General features: G+C 43.2%; 2 protein-coding genes across 3 annotated transcripts in view; both read left to right on the top strand.

Annotated features, from left to right (window-relative positions):
- The first annotated feature begins 290 nt into the window (after positions 1 to 290).
- On the top strand, positions 291 to 5691 carry TACO1 (translational activator of cytochrome c oxidase I). Its single transcript, XM_079131998.1, has 5 exons — positions 291 to 742; positions 2405 to 2511; positions 3800 to 3927; positions 4464 to 4641; positions 4963 to 5691. Exons 1-5 carry the CDS (start codon positions 472 to 474, stop codon positions 5161 to 5163), a joined length of 885 nt encoding a protein of 294 aa, XP_078988124.1. The 5' UTR covers positions 291 to 471; the 3' UTR covers positions 5164 to 5691.
- Positions 5692 to 13250: 7559 nt separating this feature from the next.
- The window catches only part of MAP3K3 (mitogen-activated protein kinase kinase kinase 3), a 63018-nt gene continuing 58017 nt past the window's right edge, over positions 13251 to 18251 (top strand). Inside the window, exon 1 of one of the 2 annotated variants that reach the window (XM_079132355.1) lies at positions 13251 to 13674. In XM_079132355.1, the coding sequence (XP_078988481.1) occupies positions 13671 to 13674 (4 nt within the window). In that variant the 5' untranslated portion in view covers positions 13251 to 13670. The remainder of the gene's footprint in view (positions 13675 to 18251) is intronic. The other variant, XM_079132354.1, reaches the window with a different exon arrangement.

Below are 18251 nucleotides of genomic sequence, written 5' to 3'. Positions count from 1 at the left end.
ATTTCTTTGCAATAACAGCAGGACATCTATTATTCTGGACTGGCTCAGTGTTGCGAAGGAATTTGGAAGACAAGTCAGTCTCATAAATCAGATGTATCCCTATTAGATCACTGTGGGAAACAAAATTCGGTGCACCCCCAAACCACCAGCAGGGATTGAACACTAGGTCCCGCCTCAGACGCACTCTTTGAAACCGCAAAACTTGAGCAAGTAGAGCCGCGGAACGGACTTTGCGAGCGATGGGGACCTGTTTTTGAAACGGACCTGTGAAAGGAAGTGCGCTACTCCATTAAGGGTTCCCGCGTCCGGCTGCCGGGAGGACGGTGCGGGGGTCATTCCGGGTTGGACTGCTGCAGGCAGGCGTGACAGGCAGAAGCAACCTCAGCGTCTGAACCTACTAGTTCCGGCAGCAGACTGGACAGGCTGATCTTAGCCGCTGCTGTTGGAAGTTGCAGCCGAGAGTGGGAGCCGATGGCGTCTTGGGCTGCAGCCAGCCTGAGCAAAACAGCTGCCCGATGCTTGCGGGCGCGAGGCCCCGGGATTCCTGCGGCTTCTCGGTGCGCCCCTCACCCAGATCCCCCAGGCTGCGGTCCTGCTGCGGGCAAGAAACTGCACCTTACTGTGGCGGCCCTTGCTGGGCACAACAAATGGTCCAAAGTCCGGCACATTAAGGGTCCCAAGGATACCGAAAGGAGTCGCATTTTCTCCAAACTCTGTCTGAGCATCCGCCTGGCGGTTAAAGGTGAGAACCTGACAGCTCCTACTGTCTGCAGATGCCCTCTCTGACCCTAAGGTCTCGCGTTTCGCTTGCCTCCTGGGATTGGGCTAGGGTCCACCTGGATCCCAGGATTTTCATTTTCTTTTCATTCCCCAGTTACCACTGTTGCCCTCTTCATAAACCTTCAGTACATTTACCTAGATTGGATGTCCCCATTCAACCTTTCCAAACATCTTTTCTTGTTAAAAAGGGAGCTGCCCTAGAAAGATAACAGGTAAAAGTGACTTAATCCATGTCTATAACTAGGTGCTTCATAGAAACAGATCCTCTGTCAGGTCAGACATAAGTCTCAAACCGAGCCCTCTGCAGTTGCTTCTAGTAGCATGTAGGTTGTTGCAGAGGCTATTGCTTGCCTAAGCCCCAGGGTTAGGGTTTCTTGAGACATATTGTCTTAGAAGGTAGACTTGCAACCATATCTTTTCCCAGTTTTCTAGTCACCCTAAAAAGCCTGTTTTCTTTTTGGTGTCAGGCACCCATAGGAGTAGAGAAAAAAAAATCCTGTAAAAAGGGGCTGGAGTTGTGGCTTAGTGGTGGAGCATGTGTGAGGCCCTGGATTTGATACCGAGCACCACATATAAATAAATAAAATAAAAGATCCATTGACAACTAAAAAAATATTTTAAAAAAATTCTGTAGAAAGCATGAACTTTGAAGTCAGGAAGACTTGGATTCTGTCACCGACTAATCCATGATCTTGAACTAGTGGCTTAACTTTGCTGGGTTTCAGTTTCCTTTTCTGTAAGACAGATAATACCGACTTTGAGGTAGTTTACTGAGCATAATAAGCATTCAGTTAATGTTGATTTGTCCCTACATCTCCTGCCTGGTGTTTTTCTTTGGTTCCTTTTTGTTCTGAATTCTCTCTCTCCCTCTCTCTCTCCCTCTCTCTCTCTCTCTCTCTCTCTCTCTGTATATTTTACTGAGGGGTCAACACCAACAGCCATTCACATTCTTGGATTTTTTTATTTTTTGCAAAAAAGGATCAAACCCACTGTCTTGCATATGTTAGGCAAGAACTCTACCACTAAGCTACATCCCCAGCCCTTTTAAAATTTTTACTTTGAGACAGGGTCTGACTAAAGTGCTCCAATTTGCCTTGAACTTGAAATCCTCCTGCCTCAGTCTCCTGAGAAACAGGAATTACAGGCGTGAATGAACACATCCAACTAAGAATTTTTTATTTTAAGTTCAGCGAACACTAAGGAGTGTTTATTTCCTTCCACACACTGATCTTACAAAGATTATGAGATACATCCCCTATCCTCAGAGACAGCATGCTCACAATGTCATGTGAGCATTTCAGTAATTGTACACAAAGTAATAGAGTAAGAGCAAGTAGTATCAATAAGTCTAGGAGATATTGTTACCATCAGTGTTTTTCACCTCTTTAATGAAAAGTACAGAGTTTGCTGAAACCTAGCAGAATGATAACTACTCCCCAAGGCAGAGAACATTAGAAATTTCTTTTCCAAAATACTATCCGTGGCCCATGCAATTACTGGATGCATCATTTTAATGAGCGAAATGGTAATGCCACTGTTTTGGCTGGAAGAAGGGGCTGTACAACCCTTTTTCCACCCATGCTATAATGAAATGTTTTTGCTCATTTTTTTCTCTTTATTTCAGAGGGAGGCCCTGACCCTGAGCTAAACAGCCACCTAGCCAGCATCTTAGAGGTGTGTCGCAACAAGCATATGCCCAAGTCAACAATTGAGGCAGCGCTAAAAATGGAGGTGTGTCTTCAGTTTGATGTTCTTGTTATTGAACACAGCCCCCACAGGGTCTGTTTAGAAGGCTACCAAACAATCCTTAAATTATCAGACACCCTCAACACAAATGCCTCTGGGGTTGGGGAGAACAGTCAGGAACAGGATGAGTAGGTAGTATACAGAACCACACAGCCCAGAATTACCCAACCAAGCTGTGAGGGGATGGGATAGAAAGAATGGGCACAGTGTGGGGAAAGCCCTGATGTTAGCTTGAAGAAGCGTTATTTTTGTTTTTCAGATGTCTGTGCTCTAAAGAAGAAAAGCCAGTAGACAGGGAAAGGGTGGGAGGGGCAGGGACGCTGAACTCCTGTGGGAATTCCTTTTCCTCTGGGACAAGTAAGAAGAATCTGAGGAAGTTTAGTCATCTTAATGGCTAGTACTTATTGGATGCTTATGCCAGGCCAAGTACTTTGATAAAAACTCAATGTGTATTATCTCAGTGAATCCTCAAAATGATCTTCAGTAGAAACTGAGGCACAGAAAGTTTAGGTGACTAGATTCAGTCAAACAGAAAATGACAGATTTGAAACAGACTCCAGAACCTGTGCTCTAACCATTATGCATATTGCCTTCATGTAAGCAGTGGCAGATAGAGTTTCTCCGACCAGGGGCCCTGAATTTCCTTTGTGAAAGAGTAAGAAAAGTAATTAATTGAAAGCTCCTAGAAAGGTGCAGGGCGGGGTGCTTGAAAGGAGTAGTAGAGATTGGATACATCGACAAGTGATAAGTAAAGGCGTGGGGAGTCCAGATGAAATTGGTCATTGGGGTTCTGGAGTGTTTGAATTTTGAGTCCCTGCTGTTTTCACCAGCTCTTAGGACAAGGCCCTGTTGTGTGATTTTTTTTACAGCAGTATTCAGCAGCCCAGGGGTAGGAGCATTGAGACTTTGCAGGTGGGTTTCATGGGAAATAGGAAATAGAAGGATGAATCCTGGTGGGGGCGACTTGGGAGGATATATGTGGGATTTGTCTGGGAAGGGGAGGAAGCAGAATTCAGAGATGGCTGATTATTCAAGGGACCAGGGAAACAAAACAGACTCCCTTCCAAGAAGGGGTAGTACGTTTCATCAACTTTCAAAAGTTGATCCCTAGAGCCTCCTTTGAGAAGGTGGGGACAGAAATAAAGACTTGAGAGTCCAGGCTCCAGCCTAGAGGCCCATCTTATGAAACCAACTTTGTGGTGCCTGTGGTTTGGACCTGGCCTGTGGGAGGAAATTGGGAAACCGGAAAATGTGTTCATGTTATTTATTGCAGAAAACTAAGGGCATTTATTTGCTGTATGAGGGTCGAGGCCCTGGTGGCTCTTCTCTGCTCATTGAGGCATTATCCAACAGTGGCTCCAAGTGCCATTCGGACATTCGACATATCCTGAACAAGAATGGGTAGGTGTGTGTCTAGGGGAGAGGTGAGTGGGAGGGAACAGAGCCTTTTGGTTCCAGTCTATGCAAGGTAAGTACTGTTGATGTCTTGTGGTGTTTCAAATTATAATCATACTTCCTCCTTATTAGAATCCAAAGGCATAATTGATTTTCCCTTAATGTATTCTGTTCTAGGAAGGATCCAAAAGACATGTGCATCAGCTGTAGACAGGATCTTTGTCCCTTATCCCATATGTAGTCATATAATGCTCAGGTCTTAAAATGTTCTACCAGGACTGAAGTCCTTAGGACTCCAGGAAATGATCAGCAAAGCCTTGTATCCTCCAGGCTCCAACCAGGGCAGAAAATAGAGGGTGGGGGTGTTCTTGGACTGTTCCTTTTGCAGCAGCAGCTACATCTTCTTCAGGTAGAGAGCTGCCCCATGTCCATGTTTTTTCCATAGACTGAGTGAGAAAGAGGTGGTGTTGGAATGCTGTGCTTTGGGCAGCCCGAATGTCTAAAGGCATTCATGCACTCTGGCCCACTTCCTCTCCTCTCAGGGGAATGATGACAGAAGGAGCTCGTCATTCTTTTGACAAAAAGGGGGTGGTCATGGTTGGAGTGGAAGACAGAGAGAAGAAAGCTGTGGACCTAGAGCGTGCCCTGGAGCTGGCAATTGAAGCAGGAGCTGAAGATGTCAAGGAAACTGAAGATGAAGAAGAAAAGAACCTTTTTAAAGTGAGTTTGAAGCCTCTGTGTTTAGTGGACTTCCAAGAGGAGCCCTAATGGTTGCCTTAAGCATGCTTCTCTTGATTTCTTCCTTCCTGTGCCCCAGGGTACAGGTGAGGATGAGAGTTCACATATTGTACAAACATTAATTAAAATGAATACTGGATAAGGGGCCTACTCTACTGGGGTTGATGAGAAGGATTCAGAATATTGAAAACTGTGAACTTAAACCCAATGATACATTGTTCCATTTGGGACTTTGCAAAGTTCTATCTGCTTTGTTTTAATGCCTTCTAGCTCCTTTACCTCCTGACTTTCTTTTATCCCTAGTTTATTTGTGATGCCTCTTCACTGCATCAAGTGAGGAACAAGCTGGACTCTCTGGGTTTGTGTTCTGTGTCCTGTACACTGGAGTTCATCCCCACCTCAACAGTGCGACTGGCTGACCCTGACCTGGAGCAGGCTGCCCATCTCATCCGGGCTCTTGGCAACCATGAGGATGTGATTCATGTCTATGACAACATTGAATGACCAGGACATATGTGCCTGTGGGCTCCTGCTTGGGCAAGGGACAGCTCATCCTATACTGTAGTACAGATGTGTGTAGCAAACTCTGAGACTGAAGCAGGTGGGAAACCTAGTCAGTTAGGAGGTCTAAGGCCAGGACTTGTGGCCTTGAGGCCAAGGGAATCACACACTTTCCTGGGGCACTCTGTTGGCACTGCTAGTGTTTCGGAACCCTCCTGGATGCAGGGTGGCACCAGCCAGCCGTTCTGACTCTGATCTCAGGTAGTGGTCCCTTGTAGAAATTATAAATTCCTCACAGCCCAGTGTACTGAAAACTTCTCTGTGTGTGGGTACGTGTATGAGTGTTTGTGGTATTGGGGATTGAACCAAGGGTGCTGTACCACTAAGCTATGTCCCTAGCCCTTTTTATATTTTGAGTCAGGGTCTTGCTGCCCAGGCTGGCCTTAAACTTGGGATCCTCTTGCCTCAGCCTCCTGAATCACTGGGATTACAGGTGTGTGCCACCATGCCCAGCTGGAACCTATTCTTAAATAATGATCAAGATTCTTAAATCAATAATCAGTGGTTGATCTTGATTCCTGCATTGCTGTTGTATGTCTCTTGAGTTTTTCTGCATTTGCATCTGGGTATTGGACCTCTAGACTATTTCAGTACCCCATGCTTAGTTCTTTCCTTCAATCCCAGACATTTTTTTCTTTTGGACTAGGGATTGAACCCAGTACTCTATACCACTAAGGTACATCCCCAAACCCTTTTACTTTTTGAGATAGGGTCTCACTAAGTTGCCCAGCCTGGTCTTGAACTTGTGATTCTTCTGCCTCAGCCTCATGGGTCTCTGGGATTACAGATGAACACCACCACACCCAGCTTATTGCTTATATTTTTTGACTGGCCATAGAAATATGGTTGTATCCAGGCACTCTGTGGTCTAATACCGTTCTTATAGCTTAATGCTGTCATTTATTCATGTAACTACTATTTCTCGAACATCTACTATGTACCAAGAACTCTTCTTATCTAGAGCACAGACTGTTCAACTGGCATCCTGTGTTAGATCCTGCTCTAAGATGTAGCACCTCAGAGAAAATGAGACTGCTCTCTACAGGGGCTGCCCAGTGCATTGTGGTCTGCTGTACATATATCTTCATTTTCTCTGTGTGGCCTCTGTGCCCTTCTTCCACCAGAGAACTTAAGGTTCTAGCCCAGTAGAAAATTAGGTACCAGTGATAAGGGACTCCCTAGGACCTCTATTTTTCTCACTGTTGTATGTCCTGAGATTGGTCTGAGTAGGCCTGTCAGAAAATTGGGCTGCTCTCCAGAAAGCACTCACCAAGCTGGGTTTGAGTGCTGCAGGTACCCAGAACACCCAGCCCCAGCTCCTTTCCATCCCTGCTGTGAAACGATGGGGCCCTAAGAACTGAAGAGGTAACAGAGACAGAAGGAAGAATGAAAGACTGAATCAGAAGCCTGGGTACCTTTTACTCCTAGTAGTCACTTCTGGGTTTAGAGAGGCCAGGAGGGCAAACCATATGTGCCTGTCAAGCATGTCGGGCCTGGAGTGCCTTTTGGATCCCTGTTATCCACCTACCTGTAAGTTGTCTAAGCTATTTCTGAGCTCACAGAAATTTTCCTGAAGGAGCCTCAGGTAAATAAGGATGGAAAATAACCAAAACCAAATTGACTATAAATGATAATCTTAGCTTTTAGGAACAACAGGTCATTTTATAATGACCTTGACAACTGGAGAGCAGTGGTTGTGGAGAAGAAAACTGATAGAATAATCCAAGATGATGTCAAAGTATATGCCCTCACACCTCATAATTCATAATCAAACTACTACCCAGAATCCTTTATTTTTGTGGGGGATAACTCATCCAAATAGCTGATTAACACATAATTAAAATGTAGTGCAATTCTAAATTTATATGCTGCTTCATAACCAACAAAATCAAATAATCAGGTCAAGTATATTGATCTCATACAGAGCAGGTAAGAACAAGGTTCTAACATCACATCTTCTATTAACAGACATTGTTTATAAAATACCTCTGTTTTGGGGAATGTTAAATATAAATTAATTTGGAAGACTGATTTTTTTTAATATGTATTTTTTAGTTGTAGGTGGACACAATACATTTATTTTATTTTTATGTGGTGCTGAGGATCAAACAGTGCCTTACACATTGTAGGCGAGCACTTTACCACTGAGCCACTACCCCGGCCCCAAGACTGATCATTTTTAATGTGAGAAATATGTACTAAGGAAGCCTACTTTTAAAGAATGTGAATAGGCCTCTAGCCTAATTGATAGAGCTTATCAATGTGTGTTGTTGCATAACCAGTTTTCTGACAGCAAGGCATACTTGCAGTACTGCACAGTAATAGCTCCTGTTGAAGATGGCTCTGCACTGACCCCTGGCGGTGTCCTGCAGTCTCTCTTGCAGTTAAGGAACAGGAGGAAGTGAATGAACCCTTTCTTGAACCTGTTTTGATGTTTCTAGATCTGGTAAAGATATCCTGAGCTAGTTAAACAAAGATTGTCATATCTATATGATGAGTTATGCTGCCGTTAAAAATTATTTTTAAAGGACATTTTTGTCAGAAAATGTTTATATATTAAGTGGAAAAAAGATACAGAATTATAGAATACTATAGTGTGGTTCCGATTTTGAAAATATGTATTTATATAACATACATCTGTAAGAATGTTAGAAGAAAGTGTTCCAAAATGTCAAAACTAGATATCTCAAAGTGGTGATATTATTATTATTTATTTTTTATAATCAGTTATTACTGTTTTTTATTATTTTTTAATCAGGGGAAATACTTAAAAAATAAAACCTACACAAATTATTTTCTAACCAGGGAGATAGCATCTGGGTGTCCAGGAGCCAGGTACACTGTAAAATCAGAGGAATGGGGTCTGGAACGGGCTTCCTTTACCTTATCATTGGTCATTTTCTTAGCAACACAAAATCATTCAAGGACTTGAAACCAGCTTAGGCTTACATCCAAGTGTCCTTTTGGTGGAATGGAAGTATTTGTGACAGGCTGTATCCACTGCCTTGATCGTTTTAAGAAGTGCCGTTGTATGAAGCTGCATCCCCCTCTGCCAGAGGCCCTGACTGAATCAAAGAAGACTCTGCCTCTAACCAACTGTGGGATTTCAACCCGGTGGTTGAATTACTTTTTTTCCTCTGATACTTAGAGCAAAGCAGTCAATGAATCTTCAAAATCTAGGAACCCCTGACTCCCAGACTTTAAACTGAATTCCTGCAGACTCATCTGGAGATATTAAGGAGACAAAATAAAAATGTCAGTAGGTCTAGCAGCTGCAAGTGCTACAATAGAATACACACTAGTCTTGACTAAAACCACTTTCTCCTACCATGCCTAGCCAGTGAACAGGAAAGCATTTTTTACTTTTTTCCTCTTTTTATCTGTTGTCTATACCAAAAAGGTAATATTTATTATTGTTTTGTTTTCGTTTTTTCGGTACCAGAGATTGAACCCAGGAGTGCTTAGCCATTGAGCCACATCCCCAGCCGCCCCCCCACCCCCACTTTTTTTTTTCTTTGAGACAGGTCTCACTAAGTTGCTGAGCTGGCTTTGAAGTTGAGATTCTCCTGTCTCAGCCTCCCCAGCCACTGGGATTATAGGAGTGCACCACTGCGCCTAGCTGACATTTATTGTTTTTTAAAAGTTAAGCTTTACAGAAATATACAATAATAACAACAACAAAAAAAATAGAAGTCCCATCTAAACCTACCTGCTAAGATACAACCAGCATTAGCAATCTGTGTTATTCTATTCTTTGGAGCAAGTCTTCCAGGAAGCTAGCTCTGCCAGTTACTAGTGTTCTTGGACAAGAATGTAGCTTCTTTGCATCTGATTATTCATGTATAAAATGGGAATAATAACAGTACCTGTTTCATAGGTACTACTGTTTAATATGTGTCAAGCACTTAAAATGGTGCCTGGCAATAGATAAGTTTTTGATAAAAGTTGGCCTTTTCCCCACTAAGTGTGAATGAACATTTTCTAAAACTGAAATATCACCTTGTACACTTTATAACCTGTTTGTTTTCTACATCACAAGATATTCTGGGTAACTTTTGGTATTAATATGAAAAAGTCTCTTCATTCTTGTTAGTAGCTACCTCATACTTTATGGTGTTTATGTGCCATAATTTATTGAACCAGCCTCTTATTAATGGTCATTTGGATTGTCTACTTGCAAAAGATGCTACAATGAGTTTTCTTTACCTTTGCTCACTTGTAAAATATGTTTTGTGATGAGCTTATAGAAGTGGAATTTCAAAATTGAAAAGCAATTTTTATTTAGAAGTAAATGCCAATGGTTGTAAAAATCTTATGAATCATGGTATTTCTTGATGACACAGATAAACTGGTTAAAATGGTAATTCAAATATATTCTACTTTATCTTCAAATTGAATGTTTATCAAATTAGATGATAGATGCTGGGCTTGATGGTGCACACCTGTAATCCCAGCAACTTGGGAGGCTGAGGCAGGAGGCTCACAAGTTGGAGGTCAGCCTCAGCAACTTAGTAAGACACTGTCTTACTAAGTTGGGACCAACTGTTGGGACCAACAGTGGAAATGAAGCCTACCAAGAGGCAGCTGAAAGAAAGGTAGGAGGGAAATCAGAAGGCTTTATTCAGCTCAAGACTCAGTTGTTTTGCAGTTCACTACATACCAGGCACTATTCCAAGTGCTGATGATAAAGCAGTAAGCTTTTACACAGGTTATATTTGTTGTATTTGGAGAAAACAATTTCAGGCACTATGAAAAAAAACAAGGCAAAATATGAAAATACGGAATGATGGAAGGAAGAAAGGCTATTTTTTAATATATCTGTATTTATTTATTTTTATGTGGGGCTGAGGATCGAACCCAGTACCTTGCCTGTGCGAGGCAAGCACTCTACCACTGAGCTACAGCCCCAGTGCCAAGAAAAAGCTATTTTTAAAATTTTTTTTAAGTTGTCAATGGACCTTTATTTATTCATATGTGGTGCTGAGACTTGAACCTGGTGCCTCACACATGCTAGGCAAGTGCTCTAACACTGAGCTACGACCTCAGCCCAGGGCTATTTTTGATAGTGTGTCTAGGAATGATTACTCTTAAGAATTGACATTTGAGCAGACCTGAAGTACAGAAATGGGAATATCTTGGGGAAGAGCACTCCAGCAGAACGAATGGCAAGTGCAAAGGTCCTGAGGTAAAAAAGTTGGTAGATTCAAAGAATGTTAAGGAGGCCAGCCTGGAAGGAGGCCAGCAGTGGTAGAAGGGTTTGGAAAGGATGGTTGGGATCAGCGCCTGTTGGGCCTGGTGACAAAAAATTGGGGTTTTGTTCTGGGTGTGATGGGAAGACATTAGATGGTTGACAGCAAGGAGTGGCTTGATTTGAATTATGTTTAACAAGGATCACTCTGGTTACTGTTGGAGAATCATTTGGGGGGCAACCCAGAGGAAACAGATCAGATAGGAGGTTAGGACAATTATCCAGGAGAGAGAGGGTATGGCTTAGTCGGGAATGGTGGTAGTGTGAAGTGAATGGATTCGGATACATTTTAAAATGAGAGCTGAAAAGATATGCTACGTGTTCAGATATATGTTTGTTAGGGAAAACAAAGAATCAAGGAATCCTCCTCTTAGGTTTGTACTTTAACAATTGGAAAATGGGAGCAGAATCTTGGGTGAAGGGGAAAAGAATCCAGAGTTCTTGTGGATTATGTATATTAGACATTCCAAGAGAAGCTACTGCTCAGGCTTCAGATATAGGTCTTGGAGTGGGTACTAGAATTCTGCTGGCATACATATCATTTTTTATATTGACCTCAAGGTCAATAAAATTAAGAGTCAAATCTGGGCCTCAGGTTGGTAGGTAGTGACTTCTAGCATTGGCCTATTATATATTTTCTTAATGGGGTGATATTGTCCCCAGTGGGACAAAAATTATCAGAGATGGAAAAAAAAAAAAACCTTTAGACTTTACAATGATATGTGACCTTCAGAGTTCAACTCCATCTGACAAACTCTTATTCCTTAGTGTTTAATATCTTTTGTTAGGAAGAGCTTAAATTTAATTAATTAAAATTTTCAGACGAGGGACTGGGCATGATAGTGCAATCCTATAATCCCAAATTCTCAGCCTGGTTAGGTAACTTAGTGAGACCCTGTCTCAAAATTTAAAAATAAAAAAATAATAAAAAAGGAGAGAGAGAGAGAGAGAGAGAGAGAGAGAGAGAGAGAAAGAAAAAGGGCTGGGGATATATCTCTGTGGTAGAGCACCCCGGAGTTCAGTCCCCAGTACCACTAAGAACAACTGGGATGTAGCTCATTGGTAGAGCTTTTTTGCCTAGCATGTGCAAGGTCCTGGATTCAGTCCTAGGTCACACACACACACACACAAATACATAAAAATTAGTTAATTTATTAAAAATTTCTCCTGGCAGGGATGGATAATGGGAAAAAAAAATAGGTTGAGAAACACTAGACTTGTGCATGGAGTCAGACAGACCTGGTATGACTCCTGGTTCCATCACTTGGACATGGAACTTAAATAAAATGACATGTCTGGTCTATAGCAAATGGCTGATAAATGTTTCCTTCCCTTTTATTTCCCCATCCCAGAAAAGAGATTATTATTGTTAAAGAACTCCAATAAATTGAGTGGCGACCTAATCTGGTGGGAATATGAGCTTTAAAAACTTATTGAAGAAAAATAGGAGATGAGGGCTAATTAAATATTAGGAAGTGGGTGTAAGAAAAATGGAGGCACTGAAGTAATTCTTAAGGAATTTGACACTCAAGGCAAGCCCCCATTAAAGGTTGTTAGGTGTCAGTTGAAAATGATACCTGAGAAGGCTTACTCTGCAGTCACCGGCATATTTTACTGAAAAAGTGATCAGAGGAAGAGAGCCACATTAATTGTGGTGGACTTGGAATCTGAAGATCTGGGTATATAAGATGTTGAACAATGAGGGGTTGGGAAAATGAATTATAGTCACTGTTTTGAAATATCATGCAGCCGGTACAATTGTTTCAGAACAATATTTAGTTGCTCGGGAAAACGCTTATAAGACAATGTGAGCACATTACAAAACAATATGAAGCCATATTTTGTCAAACTTATATCTAGGTAGGAAATAGATAAAATTATCTCTGGGCGAGTTCCAATTTTCTTCTTTGTAGTTTTCTGCGCTTTTCAAATTTTTTTTTTTTAATACAAAATGCTTGTGTTATTTTTAATAACTAGAAAAAAGCTATTTTCCGAAAAGAACCTTTGGCGAATTCACAGAATGTGGTGACCCACATCCTAGCACTACCCCAACCTCTGGGCCCTGAGGAACGGAGACCCAAGGATGTGGCTCCGGAGGTCTGAGACCCAGGGAAAAGGGGGCAGTGGCGAGACCTCCCTCCTCTGGGCAAGCCCGGCCTCCACACCGGAGGGCGAACCAGGGATCCGACGCGAAGCTCAGAGCCAGACCCTCCCCATTCTTTACGCGCCGGGGGCTAACACCGGGAGGAGCAAGGCGCTGGCCTCCGGAGTGGTCCACACAGCGGGGCCTCCTTGAACTGGAGGGCGGAAGGCCCAAGGGCCCTGGCGACCGCCTCCTAACCCCAGCCCCAGAGTAGCCCGCTGGGAACCGCGCCAGCCCGCGCGTCCGCAAAGCCTTCGATGACTGATGGGAGGTGGGAATATGGGCGGGGCCTCACACCCGAGCTGTGATTGGAGCAGCCCACACCTCCCGGGAAGAGATGGAGAGAGCGCCAGCTAGAGATGCGCAGCGACTGGGGCTCTCAGCCTTCTCCGTATTGGCTAGCAGCACGGGAAACCGGCTATGTTTCCATGATTGGCAGGCGCCAGCCATCCCTTGGAAACCGACTTCGCTTTGCTATTGGCATCCTGAGGGAGGAGGCGGGATTAGTTATTCGTGTGGTGCTGTTGATTAGCTGGCGGCTGAGAGAGTTTAGGGTGTTGGGAGAGAGCCGGGGCGGGGGCAGCGGGGGCAGCTGACTTCCTCCTCGTTATTGGCTGGTGAAGTGAGTAGAGGTGGTGCGAAGGTCCAGCAGCTGCCTGGGATTGGAGGGTGCTGGCGTGAGTGACAGACAGGGGGGCGAGCTGCGCGACCAGCGGTTTGTTTTTCGGAGCGTTCCTGAGGTGGAGAACAGTGGCCGGACCGAACGACTGCCGGACGGAGGGACTGGTGGGCGGGCGGGCCGAGCGGCGCCGCCGAGGCCGGGCTGGGCCGAGCCCGGGAGCGCCCGGGATGTAGCGGGCCACCCTGCCCATGCCACAGTGCCCGGCTGCGGGCGGAGCCGGAGCCGGAGCCTGGGGAGGCGGCGGGGGCCCCGAGCGCAGCCCGCGGCCCCCGTGCGGAGCCAGGCCCGCTGCCGTCCCCGCCGCCCGGGCCCCCGGCATGCAGCCTCTGCTGCGGAGGTGACACTCCTGGGCTCGAGCCGCCGCCGCCATCGCCACCATGGGTGAGTGTCGCCACCGCCCCGGCCTGTGCCCGCGCTGCTCGCGACGCCCCGCCCCGGTTGGAGGGGAGGAGAACCCTGGGCCGCCGCCTGACAGGCATGGACAGCCCGCCCGGCCCCGGGCTGTGGACCGTCGGCCCCCCGCCCACCCGCTTGCGGCTCGGGGCCGGGTTTATGGCTCCGGGGCTGCCCCGCCGACCGAGCCTACTAGGCAGCCCTCTTTCCTGGCGACGCGGAGGGCGCATCCCCAGGAGGCGGCGGCGGCGGCGGGACCCAGGGCCAGTGCTCAGCTGGGCTGCGGGCTCCAGCCCCAGCGAGCCGGCTCGCGAGCCCGAGGGCGGGGGAGCGAGAGCGCAGTGTGAGGCCCGGGCTGGAGGCTGGTGCAGGCCCAGCTGCTGTTGTGTCTTTTCCTTGATTTGCTTTTTTTTCCTGCCTGTGTCATTTCCTTCCCTTTGCTCACATAGGCCAGTCTGTGAGTTCCCGGGGCTTGCTCTCGAGTCCTGGTGCGCGCCCCAGCGCAGGGGGAAGGGCGTGCGAGGATCGGCTGCGAAGTGATTAAACTCGAATCTCTGTTATCAACAGCGTGGTTGAGAAATGCGTGCTCACGCAGATTGCAGACACTTAGGAATGGTAGGGTGCTGCAGGTTATAGTCCATCCGCTGCGTTTTGAAAAATTCAGTTGTGGTATTTTACATCTATTATTTTTATCTTGTGGTATCCCTGAAATTATGTAACTTTTGAAAGAAACATTTGCTACAGAAAAAATTCTAGGAAATCATTTCCTTTTTGTCAATATTTGCAGTTTCAGCTGTGAATGTGTAATCTAAGAAAAGCTGATAATGTCTTCCACACTCAGCACTTGAACTAAATTAGATTTCATATCCTTTTTGGTACTTTACAAATGACCATTGGACTAGATTAAGGAACAGGCGGAACAGGCAGTGTGATACTGTTGTCCCCATTCACAAGAATTATTAAAAGGGTGAACTTGGTGCAAAAAAGGATCCTTTGCAAAACCATTTATTGCTTCTCCGCAGTGCCCCATGTGAAGAAGGAATGTTAATGTTTGCTTTGCCCTAATAATAAGGTCAAGTCATTTTTGTAGGAGGTTACATGTGTGCTGTGTCACATTGGTTAGATATTCATTTGTGACCCATCTCCACACTGTCTTTGAATGAATTGCCTTGTTCTGTTTCATGCTGTCCCTCATACAGTAGAGGAAGGGTTTATTCATTTGCTGGACTTCTTGTTTCCTTCTCATTCTGTTCTTCAGAAGTTCTTTCTCCTAGGAAAGGTTTCCCATGAGACTTAAGGAACCCAATAAAGCCTGGTGTTCAAATATATAATCCCACAAACATTTTTTTGAATACTTACTGTAAATGAGGCACAGAATTCTTTTTGTCCTCTCAAGCCTTTTAACATTTATAGAATTTGAACTAATCTTTGAATAGAATTATGAACCTGTATTGTAATAGTCTTCTATTAAGTCTTTGCTCTTGTCTTATGGGGCAGCATAAAGTCCAAAAGCGATTGTGAAAAACTTGAGGGTGTCCACACTTTGCAAAACCAGTTAAGACTGTCCAGATATGAGGGCTACTACTCATTATCTAAAATAGATATATGAACCTGTTTTCACATTTCAAGACTTTTTCAAAAAGTTTTAAGTCTGTGAGTATGGAGAAAGTGATGGGGAGCAAAGGAACTATATAGGTAGGTTCAGAGTCCCAAAGATAAAGGACCAGGAACTTTTAAGTTGTCCCCTTATCAGTTACATTTAAAAACTGAGACAGTGAAGAGGGGAATTAACTTGCCTGGTGGCAGCAATATGTTAGACAAGCAATTTAAAAAGGTCTGCCGTGGCTCTTTCTCCACTTGCCATTCCCTACTTCTTTCTTTTCTGTAGATGATCTTAACACACTTTTAGAAGTAGTATTGAGTTCTCCAGACACAGGGTTCTTTCATTTGCTTTGTGTAGAGCTCAGCAAGGTTATATGAACACATAGACACAGTCTCTCTGAAATACTAGTTTTATTTTGGTGATGTAAACAATGAAAACTCCTCCCCAGTTTAGTTTGCTTTGGTTGCCGTAGTTCTAAATAAACTTAACCAGCAAGCAAAAGGCCCTGGGTTCAATCCCCAGCACCAAATAACTGAAATAATTTGATGAAAAAGAAACATACATCCCTTAATATTTTAGTTAAATGGGTTAAACTCCATCCCAGTGAAGAAAGGACTAAAATGAATTTGAATACCCTGCCCTGCAGGTTCTTTTGTTAATAGTCATATTTTCCTGAGTTGTTCTATGCCCCAGACTCAAGCCTGTTTGACAACTTGGATTGTTAATAAAAACAGGTCAGATTTAATATTGGTTATTAGTTCCAGTAAATTTCTAGTGGAAACTATACTTTGTAAACAATAGGAAATATTCTTGTGACTTTGATACCACACTTTATAACTATTAAGAAAAAAGTGGGATTGACCGGTTGGTTTTTTCTTGGTAACTGTAGAATTCCCTCCCACTTTTAGTAATTGTAGTGGCAAATGCTGTTTATAATACCTGAGACTAATTCACTAGTGCTTATTTGATGTTTTTATAAATGTAATCTGAAACTTAGTGGGATATATCACTGAAAAACATGTAACTACTTGGAAATGTTAAGGAAACTATAGTGAACTAAGTACAGGATTAAAGATGGTCTGGTTCTGGTTGACAACTTGATTTGATGTCAGAATCATTGTGATTTACAGAGAGAGGTCTGTATCTCTAGGGTTCTAAGGCTGCTGGGAGCTCTTTGGAAAGACCAAATTCAGTTCAGTTTGGCTAGAATCTGATCACCTGTGTAGACTCAGAATGGTTAGTAACTTTTTTTTTTAAAAATATATTTATTAGTTGTCAATGGACCTTTATTTTATATGTGGTGCTGAGGATTGAACCCAGTGCCTCACACATGCTGGACAGGTACTCTACCACTGAACCACAGCCCCAGCCCAGTTAGTAACTTTTGATTGAAACTTGAATTACAGCCAGGTTTAGTGATGTGTGCCTGTAATCCCGGTGACTTGGGAGTCTGAGGCAATTTAGCAAAAGGCTATCTCAATATTTATAAAAAGAAAAAAAAAAAAAAAAAAAAAGCTGGGCATGTGGCTCAATGATGAAGTGCCCCTGGGTTCAATCCACAGTACCAGAAAGAAAGAAAGAAAACCTCAATTTGCGGTTTCACATAATTAAGTTATAACTTGATTTCTGATATTTTTTAAAAAATGACAGTTGGATTTTAAAACTGAATTTTAAGCATTTGTAAATCCATTAAGTACTACTTTGGTGAACACACAGATGATAAGAATCAATTCTGATTCATTGTAAGCTATCCATTTATTTTTTTTGCCCATTTGTCAAGTATTTCCTATGTTCCAGGTGTAGTATTAAGCCCTGTATCTGCATTATCCTGCTCAAGAAGTTAGTTAGATTATGTGAACCAGAAGCATAAACAAATACAGGTTGAATGTTAGTTTTTTTTAAAACTCTAAAATACTTGGGCTCAGAAGTGTTTGAAATTTCGGAGGTTTTGGATTTGGGAATATTTGCATGGCATTCATAACTCATTTCAAATTTTGGATTAGGGATGGTTAATCAGTAAGTGCAACAAGAAAAGTATAGGTACTTTGTCAAAGTATGTAAAGATTTATAAGAAAGAGAGCTCAATTCTGTAACTTAGGGGTTAATGCACATAATCCTATAGCCTATAGTTTTTTCAGATATTAAAACATAAAGGTATTACTTCTTATGAGGAAGCAGTGGTTTTCTTTGTAATATGTATTTAAAATTTTTGAACTGTAAATTAATGTCAGATGCCTGTTATATCCTAGAAACAGAAAAATAAACACCAGAATTTGACTTTGAGATCTAGCAAAGGTTCAACCATGTTATTGAAGGAGAAAAATTTGTGAACTGAGGATGCGAACTTTTTGCACATACTTGTTATAAAATGATGTTTGCTTGGGTATGGACAGGGTGGAGGCATTGGAAGTATGTGAAATGTCATGAAGAGAAAGTAAAATCTGACTCAGGGACATTCTGAAGCATAGGCTCTCCTGGGTGAGCAGTGTGATCAGACAATCTGGCAGAGCTGGGTAGAGCCTTGGCAAGATGAAGAAATAACATCATTAGTTAAGTGAAAACAAAGATAAAAATATTACTTTGGGGATTCGTATATATGGAAAAAAATAGAGTGTGTGGCATAGTAATCAGACATCTTGCCAGATGACAATGTTTATTGGAGGACACTGCTTCTGGCCACTTTTCTGGGTTTTTAGCCAGAGAAACTCTTATATGGGAAATGTCTTAAGACCCTTCTTTTAGATAGAAGTAATATCTCAATCTGGAAGGATGACTTCCTGCTGGAGCTAAAGAGAGAAGAGTATGTTGTTTGGCAGCTCCCATGCCCTAGGTCTGGGTTTTGGAAACAAAAAAGTACATGCCACTGGGGAATTATGGATACCTATCTGCTTAAAACTAAGAGTTTCCACTTTTTAAGCCTGAACTCTGATTCTTGTTTTATAGATGCCTTCTTTTATATTTT

Source organism: Sciurus vulgaris (genome assembly GCF_902686455.1).
Source record: "Sciurus vulgaris genome assembly, chromosome: 3".
NCBI classification, from domain to species: domain Eukaryota; kingdom Metazoa; phylum Chordata; class Mammalia; order Rodentia; family Sciuridae; genus Sciurus; species Sciurus vulgaris.
Note: the sequence above shows the minus strand (reverse complement) of the source record. Positions and strands in the feature narration are given on the sequence as shown.